General features: G+C 44.5%; 1 protein-coding gene across 1 annotated transcript in view; it reads right to left on the reverse strand.

Moving 5' to 3' along the window:
- b3gat2 (beta-1,3-glucuronyltransferase 2 (glucuronosyltransferase S)) overlaps window positions 1–17631 on the reverse strand; it is a 53658-nt gene that overhangs the window by 10431 nt on the left and 25596 nt on the right. Inside the window, exon 3 of the mRNA XM_062401483.1 lies at window positions 786–934. Coding sequence (XP_062257467.1) covers window positions 786–934 — 149 coding nt within the window. The remainder of the gene's footprint in view (window positions 1–785; window positions 935–17631) is intronic.

Below are 17631 nucleotides of genomic sequence, written 5' to 3' on the forward strand. Positions count from 1 at the left end.
CTGCCATTTATTCTCCTCATAGGTTAGCTGCTCCAAACATATGCACGTGCACCTCTTGTAAAAGTATGATCATTATGATTTTCTTATTCAAAATGCAAATATTCCCCACTATGTATGTGGGACTTCATAGTAAAATCTTACACTAAAATCATCTTTTTGAAGTAGTAAAGTATAAGTACAGTTACTTTATCTCACATAATTCTTCACATCAGTTATATCCCCAGGAGCCTCGCTAAGCGAACATTACACAGATCAGATAAAATGAAGTTCTATGTTGCTATTTAAAAGCTGCAGCTGATCAGGGTAAAGAGGGGAAAAGCTTTTGAAAAAAAAACAAAGCCAGTTGTAAAGCAGACTAATTGTTTGAGACTGTCCCGAACTTGGGTTCATAAATATCCCATCTTCTATGAACTCGCACAAGGTGCCTCACTTCACAATCGGGTCATGAGGTAAAAATAACACTGTGCAACATCAGTCAAGCCTCGTCCTGTCTGCACAACCAATCTGGTTATAACGGATGAAAAGTTTCTGAGCCTCACTGAATATAAAAAGGTTTGGTGTTATGGGACATACTTTATCAACCTGTGTTTGTATTATGTGGAGTTTGTTTTTTTTCATTAAAAGACTTAGAACATTATCTGTTCACATTAGAATACTGCATTTGTTTGGATGCCGGAATGCTATCGTGCATAAATCAAATCAGGTCCTTGACCAGTATTATGATGTATTGTGACAAGAAGACTTCCCATCTGTTGCCACGGTGATAGTGGTGTCTGGCTACTGACCCTGGTGCAGTTGTTGGCCTTGGGCTCCAACTCAGTGACATTGGTGATCTGCTTGAGGAAGTCGGACTCCTGCATCCCGGGCTGGGAGCCACGCCGCTTAAACAGCGCCCGCGGGTTCGCCAGGATAACATGGAGGTTCACTGCAAAACCTGCAGCAGAGACGGGGAAGTAGTGGAGGAAGTGGTAGAAAACAGAAGGAAAGAGGGTGAGAGGGCTAGCCAGCATGAATTAAAAGCACATTATGAGTCTATTATAATCACAGCAGAAGATGATAGAGTGCATTAGTGTATCTAATGACTATGATATGGCTGATATGAAATTCATTTACCACAGGGGTCTGCCATTCTCCTGTGATAATTGTGCTATAGATGAGAAGGAGAGCATGAGAGAGTCAGGCGGAAGATGATTGCAGTGGGTTGCATCAAGGTGAGGATTAATAGTCGGCCTGTAATCAGATTTAATCAATCTGATTAGAAAAAGTGGTGACTGGGAAAAATGGCAATCTGACATTACATAATTACTTTATTCTACAACCTCACACTGACCTGAAGGTGGAAAAGAAAAACTTTTTCAGCTGCAATCACAGACTCACATGATCTACAAGTTCACTTTATAAATCAAATGTGTATAATAATATATGTATAAATCAAATACAACAAACTACACAAACAAAAGCTAAAGCTAACCATCAACCTCTGTAACTTAACCTTGAGCCAGTCAACATGTGTGTAGAACACGCCATTCACACATCTGATGTGTTGTATGACCCCACGGCAACAGACCTGGAGGCAACCACACGATGAGTCCAGAGATGAGACAGAGCCGCCCATTATGGGCTTTATAATGCAAATTGTTTCGGAATGGTCACTCTGCCTGATGCTAACACACTGGCCTCTATTGTCCTCTATTCTGTGTTCAATCTTATTGTTATTTCATTTTGCATTTTATTTGACTGCTGCTCTTAAAGGCTCAGTGTGTAGAATTTAGTGACATCTAGTGGTGAAGTAGCATGTTGCACCTGAACCTCAACGTACCCTCTCCTTCTTTTAGATGATTACACACTAGTGAAAAATTAATTTTGTAGGAGTCCAACTCAGAACCAGAGTCAATGTGTTAAATAAGTGTTTAGGTAATAAAACAGTGGTCTCAAGTTATATGGATGATAAAACAAATTAACAAAGCTAAACAAACAAAATAAGAGTTAACTTATATTAACTGAACAAAACTCAAGTCATACAAAGCAATTTAAATCAACATCACACGCACATGGCTACTCACCAATGTCTTCTCACCCCCTGAAAAGGAAATTGTGACTGCTTATATAGCCCCTTCCAACACCAGAACGTAATCTGCTTCTTGTAGGAGCCGATCAATTGTTATTAATAATTATGTTTTATTATGTTAATAATTGTGGTTTTATTTTGGGTTTGTAAGCATGTTCCCACTTCCCTCCTCTGGTGGTGAGAGTGGGATGAGTACATATAAGTTGGTGAGCATGACGCATGACGTGCTAGCCACTTCTTTGACAACAGCAAGTGAAGGCTATTAGAACAGAGATGTCCAAACTTTTTGTCCCAAGGGCCACATACAGAATAAAATACGAAGGACTGGGCCACTCACGCTGCTCCCCTGCCCTGCAGCAGACTGTTGACAGTGTGACTCAACCGCGTCGCTCAGAGTGGGGGGGCGTGGCAGTTGAGACGCCTTTGTCGTTGACTGTTTATTACTTAATTACTTTTTCCTGGAGGAACTATTTGTCCTCGATCTTTCTCCACAGCTTTGTACTCTAGTTGACCTGCAAACCAACGTTGGCCGAGATGTCCTTCCAGGAATTGCAGGCCACCTGCATGTCCTTGTATTCCGTCAATGAAGGGTTATACAAGTGGTCATACTTTCGGACCTCTTCTGCCAAACGCTCTTCTATTTGGTCCATATTCGTTCTTCTAAATCTTCAGTGGATTCTGCCGGTATTATGAAGCATGAAACCGGAAATATGACTCCGGAAAAGATGTAGTTAGCGGACCAATAGCAGCCTTGCAAGCTGCATGAGGCTTGTGTAGCTTTGTCGTATGGTTAAAAAAATTGGGCAACGCACGCAAGTATGCAAGGGGCAAGCAAGGGGCTCTTTCGAGCTTGCGTACCCCTTCTTGCATGTCTCTGAAAATGCAGAAGCATGCGCCGGCCTTAAGTGCATTCAACTATGAGGGTACAAACCCAGAACAACAAGAATCAAGAACGTAACATTTCTTCAAAAATAAAACAAAACAAAGTGCTATAAGTAAGTGCCCTTTAAGTCTTACTAAATTGTTATTTAAAAAAAAAAAATTATATTTTTTAATTTTTTCTTTTAAATTTTTATTTAATGTATTATATTTGAAGACATTGATGCGGGCCCAAAGCATACACTATATACTACGGTGGCCCTGAGAGCTCAACGAACAGCAAGTTAAGAAAACACATGCAAGTTGACAAAACACAAGCAAAGTAAGAAAACATCTTCATCAATTTCACAACACAACACAACACATTACAGAAACGGGCTGCAAGTTGACAAAACACAAGCAAAGTAAGAAAACATCTTCATCAATTTCACAACACATGTTAGCTCTGGCATGTGTCTAGATCGGACCATCTTCAGAACTCAGAGGTCACTGTGGCTCTCTCCGAGTGAGTGGGCGGGGTCGGAGCCCCGGTGCGCTGGCAACACACAAACACACACACACACACACACACACACACACACACACACACACACACACACACACCCATACACACACCCACGCCCGCTCCTGGTATTTCATGAGGGCCTGATACGATGAGGATTAGAAAAATTAATGTGACGTTCACTCACGTTCATTGTTACGTTCACGTTAATAATATGAAAACTGATTCGTTAAGTTCGAAACATATGCACAACACTGTACAGGGAGCCACTGCAGAGCGGCTGAGGAGCCGCATTCGGCTCCAGAGCCGCGTGTGACCAACCCCTGTGCGGAACCCAATTGGTATGATGTATTGGACGTTTTTGCGTCTCCTGTGGCAGTGGTGTCCATCTCTTTTAGCTGTCCTCTGGAAACACTTCCGTTGTGTTGTCGCCTCTATTTGTAGTGCGTTTGTCTATTTGCAGCGTGTTTGTCTATTTGCAGCGCGTGTGTCTATTTGCAGCGTGTGTGTCTATTTGCAGCACGTTTCTGTAATGTGTTGCGTTGTGTTGTGAAATTGAGGAAGATGTTTTCTTACTTTGCTTGTGTTTTGTCACCTTGCATGTGTTTTGTCAACTTGCATGTGTTTTCTTAAGTTGCTGTTCGTTGAGCTCTCAGGGCCACCGTAATATACAATATAGTATACAAAATACAGTAAATAATAGTTACAAAACCTTTTTAAGCTCCCCGCACACATGGGTGCTCCCAGTGAAGTGACATCACTGCCGGTGTCTCCAAAGGTATAAATTAAAGTGTAATGTCACTTCCTCTATTTTGTTCCGTCAGCACATGGTGGCGAAGGTGAGTACCAAAGAAAAAGTGAACCTATAAACACTAAATAAACGGCATTGATTAAAATGGTTTGTGAAGGGTGTCTGCCAGCTGCAGCTAAAAGGTAATGTTGAAACAGACAAGTGTCAAGTAAAGCCAATGTGGATTATGGTTTCAGAAAAGAAAGACAATGCTCCCTCACGTTCTCATCTGTAGGTCTAGGGAACAGTATTGAATACTACTGAATATTGACAAGTTCCAGTACTTATGCATAGTGGTATGCTATACTGTAGGCTATGCTCCTGATTAGCATGACGTGGGGCGGATTTCAATTAAGTAAACCTTGAGATTTGTGTATTTTAGGCTGCTCTCATCCTAATCCCCCTTAATCCCTTCATTGAATGAATATGAATTATACATTCGTTTTTACATCAATGGCAGGTCTTACGTGAGGATTTGAGCTAACTGCTAACATCTACATGCTTGTGATGTTTATGTTACAATGCAAATTTATTGCAGGGCACGTTCGCAAGGTGGCAAATTTAGTTACGCATGGTATAGCATTCTGACAGTGGCCAATGACTGATCGATCAACTAATCAACACTGGATCCTCACTGCTAGTTTGCTGTACTCACAGAACACACACTAAACATATCTGAATGATTTTAAATAAATATATTCTCATAGAAAATACTTATTCTGTAATGAAAGTGGTAATTTGCAGGTAATATCTGTAATGTCAAAATCGGAATGTTTCTCCTTCTGTTCAAAAACATCATAGCAGGACTTTCTCCAGATAAAGTCTTCATGCCTATATTGGTGTGTACTCTTTCTTGTATGCATTAGGATACCCCCACTGGGCTAAAGACAAACAAACCAATAAAACCATAAGCATCTCCTCCCCTTCATTCTACCCGCTGATTAACTCTCTGCCTTCCTGCTGAGTCAGAAATTGGAAGAGAGGAAAAGACCTTCTGTACACTAACATTCATTTAAGTTGAACTTAACTCCCTGGGAGATACAGTTTGGGAGACTAATACAATTATTTAAAGTTCAACATGATTACATATCAATGGTAAGTAGCATATAATCATATGTTTCAATTATAATATATCAAAAACCCATTCCGTCAAATAAATAAAAGTAATTATTACTGCAGCTGATTGTGTCTTTAACTGTGATTCCCCTTTTCGCTCACTAGCTCAAGTCATAGGTGCCATTTACAATGGGGACATATCCCCAGCACTTTTTGAAATGGCAGAGCTCAGACTTCCCAATGTTCCAATGCACGGTGATGGCACGATTTCAAACGTAAACAGACCTTGCTGACCGTGAGAAGCTGATGTGTATTTGGCTCGTAATGTAACAATTCAACTGTGACCAGTGCAGCCAGATCATACACAAACAAAGCAGAGGAGGGGAAATGATGCATGAGACATCAGGCACCATTATTCTTCTCCATGAAGTTGGGGTAGATGAAATTTCCCACTGTCAGACAGGCCACGAATATGTGTCAGTTCCAAAATGTCCAACTGTTTATTTAAATCTGAAAGATAAGCAGGAGCACACACATATGTGGTTTGTTGCTGTTTGACTCAAAAATCTCAAAGGTTGGAGTTTCACACAAACACCTGAAGGCATCAAACCGGAAGCCTTTATCCTTTCACAGGTAGAAGGTTAGATCATCAAAAACATGTAAGGGACGAGGAACACATGGCAAGATCTAATCTCTCTGGTGAATTTAAGAGCACACATCATTTGTAGTAAAAGAGATGAGGCATTGGTGCACTTGTTGAACACCCAGTCAGAAGAGTTCAGGAGTGGGTGTGCTCACATTTGAAGCAGGATCTCTGAGGGATGCTGAGGTTTCTAGTTTGGAGCCTGACAGGAGGATGATGTAAGAAATTGCTGTGATCCTCCAAGCTCAAGGTCTCGCCATAATTACTGAATATTATTTATGCAATCTGTTAGTGGGTGGCACGCCTTGGCAATCAGTGCCATAGTGTGGGAATTCACCCTGAGTAATTCTTTCCTCTCTCTTCTCCATCCACCTCCCCCCCCCCCCCGACTGAACAGCTTCTTCTAGGCTGCAGCTTTCCTGCATAGATGGCAGACAGCCGTCCTCTGAGTGATGTGAGTGTCAGTGCAGGTCACAGTCAGAGATGGAAACTGCAGACATGCAAATGCATTCATCTTATCGCTCTTTGTTTTAAGGTGTGCTCACATTATTATGATTTCATTCTTCAACCAGTGTTTCATATTAAAAATAAACTCTGTCCTGATGAATGTTTTAGCTCAGATCTGATCTCATGTTAACTCACCTGAGAGATCATTTCACATGACCATGCATGTATGTACACTGCCCGTGTGCGGACAGGATGCCCATTATCTTATTGCAATTGGTTGCTTGGTAACAGAGCATACAAGGAACCATAATAGTGAGGAACTGTTATTGACGGTATAGTGTCCAGTCCTGTCTGATGGGACTCAGTTAAGAGGTTAACATGTCTGTTTGCAACACTGTGCGAAGTCTGAATTAATCCACGCCCAAACTTTAATGCAGCCCAGGAGTTTTGAAGGTGATATGATAAACTAAAACTAACCAAAGGTCTCAGTTTTGGCGGATGAAAACTTCAGATTAGTGTGGTGACCAGACGAGAACATATCAGATGGACTTTCACACAAGCACAACGGAGCAGGAGCTTTGCCTGGTGAGGCGTTTAGGTGAGGGGTGGTGCAACAAGAAGAGGCCTTATCACCGAAATATCTGCCACCTGCCCTACACGTGTGCTTCACCACTTCTTCATTCTATGATATTTTTTTTCTTTTTTATTCAGTTTTGCATCTGTCTTATAAGAAGTGTCATTAACCCACCCACTTGGTCACAGTGAATCCCAGAAGATAATCACATCTTGTGTTGTCACATGGGCTCATATATCAATCAATCAATCAAATTTTATTTGTATAGCCCATATTCACAAATTACAATTCATCTCATAGGGCTTTAACAGGGTGTGACATCCTCTGTCCTTAACCCTCAGCAAGAGTAAGGAAAAACTACAAAAAACCCTTTTAACAGGGTAAAAATATGTAGAAACCTCAGAGAGAGCCACATGTGAGGGATCCCTCTCCCAGGACGGACAGAAGTGCAATAGATGCCACGTGCAGGAGAACATCAGCAATAATCAAAGTCTCTAGCAGCATTGATGAAGCACAGTCCATGCTCAGCAACCATCTAGACCACGATCCACCATCCAGACCAGACGCCACTTCAGTCCTCAGTCACCGTCCACCGCCGCCCACCAGGAGGACCCATCACAAGCCACCACTGCGGTCCTGGTCCACCGCCCGTGCCCAATGCCAACGCGACACAGGGTCCGCCACCAGCACCACGATCAGCCCACATGACTCAGAATCCGCCACACTGGATCCAACACCGCGACCCCCGGTGCGCGATCCACAAACCGTAATCCATGGTGCGGCCACAGAGGCCCTGGATCTGCGGGTGATAAAGCAAAGGGATTCCGGGGAAGGGGGATAGGGATGGAGAAGAGGAAGGAGAAGCTGGAAAGAGAAGCTCCGTGTGTCATGTGTCATAAAATAGAACAAGTAACGTTCTGGCGCACTAATTAGCTCTAACTATAAGCTTTATCAAAAAGAAAGGTTTTGAGCCTACTTTTAAACGAACAGATGGTGACTGCCTCCCGAACTGAAAGTGGTAGATTATTCCACAGCCGAGGGGCTTGATGGCTAAAAGCTCTGGCTCCTACTCTACTTTTAGAGAATTTAGGGACGACAAGTAGGCTTGAATTCTGGGAGCGGAGTGCTCTAGTGGGTTTATAAGGTATTAACAGCTCTTTAAGGTATAAAGGCGCTATATTATTAAGGGCCTTGAAGGTGAGGAGGAGAATTTTAAATTCTATTCTAGATTTAACTGGAAGCCAGTGTAGTGATGCTAATATTGGAGAAATGTGCTCTCTTCTCTTTGTTCTCGTCAGGACACGTGCTGCAGCATTTTGGACAAGCTGTAGAGTCTTTAACGACTTCCTGCTGGAGCCTGATAATAATGAATTACAATAGTCCAGTCTCGATGTAACAAAGGCGTGGACTAGTTTTTCTGCATCTTTTTGTGAAAGGACATGTCTAATTTTTGAAATATTACGCAAGTGGAAAAAAGCGGTCCTAGAAATTTGTTTTAAGTGACTATTAAAGGATAAATCAGGATCGAAGATCACTCCCAAGTTCCTGACTGTTTCATTGGAAGCAAGGGCAATGTCGTCTAGCGCAGCTATATCATTAGATAATGCATCTCTAAGGTGTTTGGGGCCAAGTATTATAACCTCTGTTTTGTCTGAGTTTAATAAGAGAAAATTGCGGGTCATCCAGGTTTTTATGTCCTTGAGACATGTTCGAAGTTTAGTTAATTGATTACTTTGTTCAGGTTTTATTGACAAATATAACTGGGTGTCATCCGCATAGCAGTGGAAATTTACCGAGTGTGTCCTGATAATGTTTCCTAGTGGAAGCATATATAATGAGAATAAAATTGGGCCGAGCACAGAGCCCTGTGGAACACCATGATTAACTTTGGTGCGCACAGATGACTCATCATTAATTTGCACAAATTGGGAGCGATCAGAAAAATACGATTTAAACCAGTTAAGGGCGGTTCCATTAATGTTAATTAACTGTTTTAGTCTTTGTAATAAAATTTGATGGTCAATTGTGTCGAATGCTGCACTGAGATCTAACAGAACGAGGACAGACACAAGTCCCTGATCTGAGGCTATTAAAAGGTCATTAGTGACTTTTGCCAAGGCTGTCTCTGTACTGTGATTGGCTCTAAACCCCGATTGAAAGTCTTCATATATATTATTTTCCTGGAGAAACTCACACAGCTGATTGGCTACCACTTTTTCTAAGATTTTAGAAATGAAGGAGAGGTTAGATATTGGTCTGTAATTGGCTAAAACCTCTGGGTCTAGGGTGGGTTTTTTGAGTAGGGGTTTGATGACAGCTATTTTAAAAGACTGTGGTACATAACCTGATGATAATGACAGATTGATAATGTTAAGTAACGAACTATCAATTAGGGGCAGAATGTCTTTAAGTAAGTTGGTAGGAATGGGATCTAAGATACAGGTTGTTGGTTTAGAACCTGAGATTAATTTGGTAAACTGATCACGGGTGATCAGAGAGAAGCTGTCTAAGTAATGGGTAGGATTCTCAGCCGTTTCTGAGATCTCTGTTGTTGGGAGGGTATTAGTGCCAATTGAGGGCAGGAGATGGTTGATTTTATTTCTAATAGTTTGAATTTTATCATTAAAAAAGGTCATAAAGATATTGCTATTTAGGGATGGAGGAATACTTGGTTCGGTGGAGGTGTGACTCTCTGTCAGCCTGGCTATATAGCAGGCAATATTGACAAATACAGTATATAGAGTCTATTCATTCATACCTGTTTATAGATTACATCGACCATCTAATTTTACAATTGACAGATATCGTATTTGAGGGGGAAAGAAAACTCTGGCAACATTGAGAGTTTACTTAAAGACCATTCCAAAGCTTTTATACCCTGATATAATACCTATACAATTGTTAGGTCACACTGCTATCAGGTGAATTACCGCTCTGTGTGCGATACTGCAGGCTAATCACACAGATAAATGCAGCTCAGGTGGAGCAGATAGATATGAGAGCAATTACAAGATAGACATCTCGTGCCCTGCAGCCAGCCTCTGTGATATGGAGATCACAGCTTCTCCGAACCATGTTTGCCCCGGAGGCTATTGTCCAGACTCTGCACTAACTTTGTCCCACTTTACGCCGGACCCACTCTCACCGACCTATATGAGTGTATATGTGTCTATTTAATGCTACATTACCCATTTGGAGGAAAAAAATATTTCCCATAGGCCCTGAGCCGCCAGTACGTTCCCAACAAGTGGAAGTTCAAAACTAGACTTTCACTCTGTATAAATTGTGGGAGCTTATTGCCTGTTTATAGCCCGTTGCCAGGGGCCCATAGCAATTACACAAATCCGTGAAATTTACTTATATTGACAGAGGGATCCAGAGTGTAAATGCAACTTCTCAGCCGTACTTCCTGGGGCTAAAAACATCCTAGTGTCTGGTCTTTACTGCACATGAAGACTTGTTGCCTCAAATTACACTTTTTCAAGTCTGAAACCTCATATTTGCCTCAGATAAACGTTGGAACATATTTTTTGCTCTAAACAAGGTTTGTGAATTCTCTCCCTTATCTCTAGGTTGGAGGAGCACAGCAGGAGCAGGTACAACAAGCAAAAAGGATTTCAATATTCAAATGGACATCTGACTATTAAAACATTTTTAATCCACACTTGATCCAAAGGTTTCTTTGTGTCAGTATGGACAGTCTGAGGTCCCTCAGTTCAGGGCTTAGTGTGGATGTTACAGTGTGTGGCAGCTCATGTACCAACAGGAAATCTTTCTCACATTGACTGTATCTGATACTGTCCCGATGTAACGCAGCAGACCTGCACATATCACGCAGACGTTGCCATCATCAATATAGTTAAGAGCCATTCAGTAAAATACTTTGAAGATGGGTGGCATGGTCTTGAATTTCGATCTCCATGGAAAAACTTGAGGTTTAATCACTGTTCTACGGAGCAGCCCTGCAGACTGGAAGCGATGAAATGGATCAGATCACAGCAAGTATGACAAAGGGTTTAAAGGTCCTCACGTCAACTTGGATTCAGCCTCTTTCTTGGGGCTTTCTCAGGGAAACATCAATGGCAAATTAGTGTCGCTCAATGCTCCACATGCTAGAACTTCTATACAGCTTCATTTACATGCTAGGGACATTTTCATAATGTTAAAAACAAATTTACGTGTAATACAATGAGAGGAAAAGATGGAGTGAGTTTTAATAAGTAACAAGGAAAAAAGAAAAGACTTTTAATTCACTGCAGTCAAATTCGGAAATCTGAGATGGGTGATCTGGAGCTTTTTTCCTTTTCCACTATCATGCCCCCTGTGTTTCTATACATATAAGAACTGTGTAGACTGTTTATGAAGATGGATGTCAAATCTCCACTTCCTCCCACAAGACTAGCCAAATATCCTGGATGTGAACGCTGCCATCCTGCACCAATCATAGACTCCAGAGCCAGCGTCTGCACAGAAGTGATCGGGGGAGCCATGGAATAGAGACCACGCATATAAACATGCTCGGCATCAAATTACCAAACAGATCAGAGAAATGGCCACCTGCACATACATCAGTGGGATTAGGACAACCTAAAATGACAGAAACCATCTTTCAGAAAAATTCAATCGACGAGTACTTCAGCTCCATGTCCCTTCTGCTAACATGGAGGAGGTAGGGTTTATGACCAAAGCTTCAATTTCAAGCAGACATCATGTCATCATCTGTAGATGCAGTCGATGGTGCAGGGTGCAGGCAGAGAGAAGCATTTTTACCGTGCGTGTGTAAACACTGAACACTCATCATTGTATTTTGCTTAGTTTTCATGCATCTTCAGGAATGTTAAACACTGAGTTCAGATCCTTAAGCTCTAAAGTTACAGCAACTAATTTGTCAGAATGAGACTAATGAGGATAATTGTCAACTGTCATTGAAAAGACCACTTCACCAGCAAAAACCAGCAAAACACAAAAAGTCTTCTAGCCGTCCCCAGACTCATGTAGCTGCAGCAGTGCAGAGGGGCAGTTTGAAGGTGAGGGTGTGGTGATTAATACAATATCAGTCAATACCGCTACTGGTCTCATTGCTGTGAAAAATCTGTGCAAATTATTTATTCCATAATCTCCCCCCATTAGTTGTCTGGGAGAGAAGACGACAGCCTCCACGCGGCCTCCCCTGCAAGTAATGAGATATGGTGCAAGACCAGCTCATGAAACTAATGTCGCCACCCAATCGTCACGCTGTCAGATCAGGGCGCAAGAGGCCGGGGGGACGCAAGCTCACGTCAGGGCGGGCAGCCATCCCGACCATCGAGCGCCAGGGCCTGGCAGTGCTCCAGCTAAATGTCGAGGGCCTCACCACTGCCAAACTGGACATCATACGCCACCTCGCCGACTCCCATGAAGTCGCGGCCGTCCTCCTTCAGGAGACGCACTGTGGAAAAGCAGACTTTCTCAGGTTGCCCGGGTTCCACCTCGCCGGCTCCATCCTCAGCAGGCAGCACGGGATGGCCACCTTTGTCAGGTCTGACCTCAGCTGGACAGCCACAGGCCAATCCCCTCCAGGCACTAGTCTCGAGTGGATGTCCACGAGGATACAGACAACAACGGTTGTGAACGTGTACAAGCCCCACCATCTGTACTGTCCACATCGGCCCTCCCAATTACCCCGGCACCCGCCATCTACGCCGGGGATTTCAACTGCCAGCACACCGACTGGGGATACTCCCACACAACACCGGATGGGGAGACGCTGAGGGAGTGGGCCTCCAATGCCAACGCCCATCTCCTGTTTGACCCCAAAGAGCCACCAAGCTTCTACTCCTCCAGATGGAACACCTTCACCAACCCAGACCTCGCCTTTGCTGTGTTCCACAGTAAGGACCCGATGCCAGAGAGAAGGGTCATTGACAGGTTCCCCCGATCACACCACCGACCGTCTGTCATCAGAATACCATCACTGGTGCAGCCGGTCGCAGGGAAGCCTGTCAAAAGATGGAATTTCCGGAAGGCCAACTGGCATGCTTTTTCTGTTGACACAGAGAGAAGATCTGTCACCCTCCCGGACCCAGACACTCCTAATGTGGATGCTGCATATGCAGCCTACTGTGAAGTGCTGACAGGGGCAGCGAAGAAAACTATACCACGAGGCTACAATGAAAACTACATCCCGGGTTGGAACGAGGTGTGCAACCACCTCCTGCGAGCCCACCAGCAGGCTAGCTCAAGAGCTGAAGTGGATGTGACAGCAACGGCACTGCTTGAGAAGCTGGACGCCACTCGCAGGGCTAGATGGACAGAGGTCGTCGAGTCGATTGACTTTACCCACACCAGCCGTAAAGCGTGGCAGACCATAAACCAGCTCTCAGGAAGAAGTACACCGCCTCCCAAATGCCCTGTGACAGCAAACGCCATCGCAGCCCAACTCCTGAAAAATGGCCGCTTCCCAGACGCAGACAAAGAGTTTGCCCGCTCAACATCCCACGAGGTATCCAGTCTCTCTAGGGCGGCCAGGGTCAATGCCAACCTGTCAGGAGATTTCACACCAGCTGAGCTCAAGGACGCTATGGCCAAACTCAAACAAGGCAAGGCACCAGGCTCCGACAACATCCACCCAGAGTTTGTGATCCACCAGAGCGAAATAACATCCGCCTGGCTGTGTGCTTTCTTCTCTGCGTGCCTCCGGAGGTCCAAGCTCCCAAGGGCATGGCGACGGGCCGCTGTCATAGCCCTCTTGAAACCCAACAAACCTGCGGATGACCCCAAGTCCTACAGACCAATCTCGTTGCTGTGCGTCCCTTTTAAAATCCTGGAGAGGATGATACACAGCCGAATTGAGCCAGTAGTTGACTCACAGCTACCGAGGGAACAGGCTGGCTTCCGCCGGGGCAGGTCTACAGTGGACCAGGTAACCCTTCTCACACAAGATCTCGAGGGCAGCTTCCAGGCCAAAACCAAAGCTGGGGTGGTACTACTGGACCTGACTGCTGCTTACGACACCGTCTGGCACCGCGGACTCCACCTGAAGCTGCTGAGAACAATCCCGGACCGTCATATGGTCAACTTCATCATGGAGAAGCTGTCAAACCGCAGCTTCATCCTTCAGACCAGTGACGGCCAGCGCAGCAGCCTCAGGAGGCTGAGAAACGGGGTCCCACAAGGGTCTGTCCTCTCACCGATGCTCTTCAACATCTACATCTAGAAGGTATGGATACGCGGATGATCTAGCCATCATACTACCCCGGCCCACATGGAAGGCGGTTGAAGAGGGTCTCAATCAGGACATGGACGTCCTGGCTGCCTACCTTCGAAGCTGGCGACTGCAGCTCAGTAAGGGAAAGACTGTATCAGCAGCATTCCACCTCTGCAACAGGGAAGCAAGAAGGGAGCTGGAGATCTCAGTGGACAACAAACCCCTGGAGTTCCAGCAGGCCCCAAAGTACCTGGGCTTACGCTTAGACAGGACACTGTCCTACAAACAGCATTTGGATGAAGTGAGGGCTAAAGTAACAGCAAGGGTCTCACTCATCCGGCGCCTAGCTGGAACAACCTGGGGGGCCTCGGCCAAGGTTCTACGTATCTCCACACAAGCCCTCATATTCTCTGCAGCTGAGTACTGTGCCCCAACCTGGAGTAGAAGCCCACATGCCAAGAAGGTCGATACGGCCATCAACAATGCCCTCCGGATCATAAGTGGCTGCCTGAAACCCACCCCTGTGTCCTACCTGCCAGTCCTAGCAGGAATAGCGCCAGCCGGCCTACGGCGAGAGGCTGCTACCCTTGCCCTGGCAAGGAAAGCCCAGGAACACAGCTGGCACCTCCTCCATGAAACCACCACCATGGCAACACCTCCAAGCAGACTCAAGTCCCGCCACCCATACAATCAGGCCGCACAAGAGATGCTTATTTCCATCCCGGAGGATTTGACAACCAAAGCCTGGCTGGCAGCGGCATGGAAGCAGGAGTGGGAGTCAGTAGGACAGACACGCCTACACCATTACATCCAGGATCCTGGAGGTGGCGTTGAGGGAGAAGATCTACCTCGCCGGCAATGGACCCTCCTGAACCGCCTTCGCACAGGGGTTGGCTGCTTCAAAGCGTCCATGAAGAAGTGGGGCCTAACAGACAGTGCAGCGTGTGAGTGCGGGGAGCCTGAGCAGACTGCCGACCACATCATCACCACCTGTCCCCGGCATAGACCACCCTCAGAGGAGGGCCTCTTCCAAGTGGGACCTGAGACGAGGGAGTGGCTACACGACACGAAGTTGGACATATGAAGACGATACATGAAAGAAGATTAGTTGTCTCATCATATCATAAAAGGTGGTGCATTATACATTTCAAGAACAAAACCTCAAGTGCTCTATCTGCTGAAGAGAAACTTGGAAAGGAGGCAGCGACACCGGGGATTGAGAAACCCCTGTATTCTGACATCTGCTGCTTAAACAGGCCGACTGCCGAGTTGTGGCTTGTGTTGTTATTTTGGTGTCATTTGCCTGTGACTTAATAAAGTAAACACAGTGGACAGCCGTGCATAATAACACCACGCTCTCCAATCTCAAATCCTGCTGCCTTCAAACAACTGCAGTGATTTAATGAATCGAAGGAGAAGAATTTCATACAGGATGAAGCTGCTGTGGAAAACAGATACTGTAGGATTCACTCCTTCTATAGATAAATACAGAAGGATTTAATGATAATCATAAACATAAACACTTCCTCTATGTCCTCTTACAGCCTTCGTGTACAATTGTGAAGTGAGCGAAGCAAAGATTATCACAGATCAGATCTAAATATCTCTGAATCTGGTTCTTGATGGGGCCTCTGGAAATGAGGTCGGCCCTGTCTGTTTGTTTGTTGGTTTGTTTATAGGCAAGATTATACAAAGACTACTTAACGCATAACCACAGAACCTGATGGAAAGATGAGGTATGGGTCAGGGACCAACTGATGTTGCTAATCAATTAATGTTTTTTCACTTTCATTAACGTCATGAGATTTTAGTTTTTCAACATTTTCCTGGATTTCACATCATAATTCATTGATCTTGGTGAAAATAATTTAGTATGTATAGGGGACTGATATTTGTGTTAAGTCTGGTCCAGATCGAATTAATTTAAATTTGTTTTCCTGATAAGACTGTTGTGCCTTGGCAGAGGTGTGTACTCTAGTGAGAGCCACTCTAGTAAAATGTTTAATTGTTGAACCCTTTAAGACAATGAGATGTGAATTTAAGATCTGTTTGTTTGTCAAAGGTCCATAGGTCATACAGTATTGATCGCCAGTATTGATCACCAGTGTTGACCTCTCCTTGACATGTTTAACAAATGTTGCTCATCCCATCGGGGGGGGGGGGCAGTCTGTGAGCTCAAGGACAATCTGAATCAGCCTAACTGAAATGTAAAGTTCAGCAAATGTTGGTGTCTTTCTGTTTAATGAATGTCTCCCACACACTTCTCACATGTTATTCAGCTCTTCCTGTTCGGCTCAGCTCTTACTATAAACACTCCAGTGCAGGCGGACGGCACTTGTCTTTGTTTTCCGCTACTCACGCACATTGTCTCTATCCTCCTCTCTGCTCCTCTCATCTCTCCATCTCAGGAGCTTGGTACAAGCACCTGTGTCACTGGGGTTTAAACACTCTGATGTCCCCATCCCAGGGTTACACAAGAACCACTTCAACATGCGCACAACCATAATTGCATTGCCTGTTTGCATGTGCGGCAACAGTGTATATTCAGTTTTCTTGTTTTGCAACGATTCGTCTATTGTGCTTTCGGGACGTGTGTGTGTACTGAGTGCACGCAGGTGTGTTCTAGCGTGTTTCCAATAGATCGCATGAGGTTATTGTGTGTGCACGTGTGAATAGCTCAACACAATCATTGTCCTGGCTCCTTTGTGTCTCGCTAAATGAGACAGAGCAGAAGATGGAAGGAAGGCTTACAGCAGTCCGCTAACAATACAGCGCTGTATAACACAACACTATTAGGACACGCACTGGCTCTCACTCAGCGCTCTGCAGACACCCTATTGTAAATCCTATGAATAATAATTAAAGAGTGAATAAAGTTTGGGGCGGTCGCCCGGCACAGTCATTGTATTCTTGGAGGGGAAAAAAGCAGAAAGTGCTTGGTAATACAGCCGAGGCTGTAAATCTTTGGGTTGCAAATTGACAGTGTAATTATGTAGAGCAGTGTAAAAGTAAGGCTGATAATTACAGTGTGTGTTTGCGTGTGAGGGTGAGATTAGGTGGAACAGTCAGGTTGAGAGGAGGATGGTGGGATGAGGGATCTTGGCCGTGGTGAAGCAGGAGAGGTGGAGGAGAGAGAACGAGAGAATGATCTTGTTATTGTGGTTTAATTAACACTAACCCCCAGGGCAGACCGATGTGTATGTGTGCATGCGTGTGTGAGTGTGTGCACCGCAGCTCTGCCCTCAGCTGTGTCCACATATGGGTTTGGAATGATATAAGCATGAAATCATCACTGGTATGAAACCCTCTGCTTTGGAAACACTTTGACATTTAAGATTATTCGTCGACAAAACTTCCAGCAGATTCTAAATTCGGAGCATGTGTGGGTGAAGTGGCGTGATGAGTGGTGACTGACAGGGTGTTATTATTCGGTCAGTGTGATTAATTATTTTTCTCTCAGGTCAGAGGAAGTGTTCGTACTGCTCA

The sequence above is a fragment of the Platichthys flesus genome, chromosome 12 (assembly GCF_949316205.1).
Source record: "Platichthys flesus chromosome 12, fPlaFle2.1, whole genome shotgun sequence".
Classification (NCBI taxonomy): Eukaryota; Metazoa; Chordata; class Actinopteri; order Pleuronectiformes; family Pleuronectidae; genus Platichthys; species Platichthys flesus.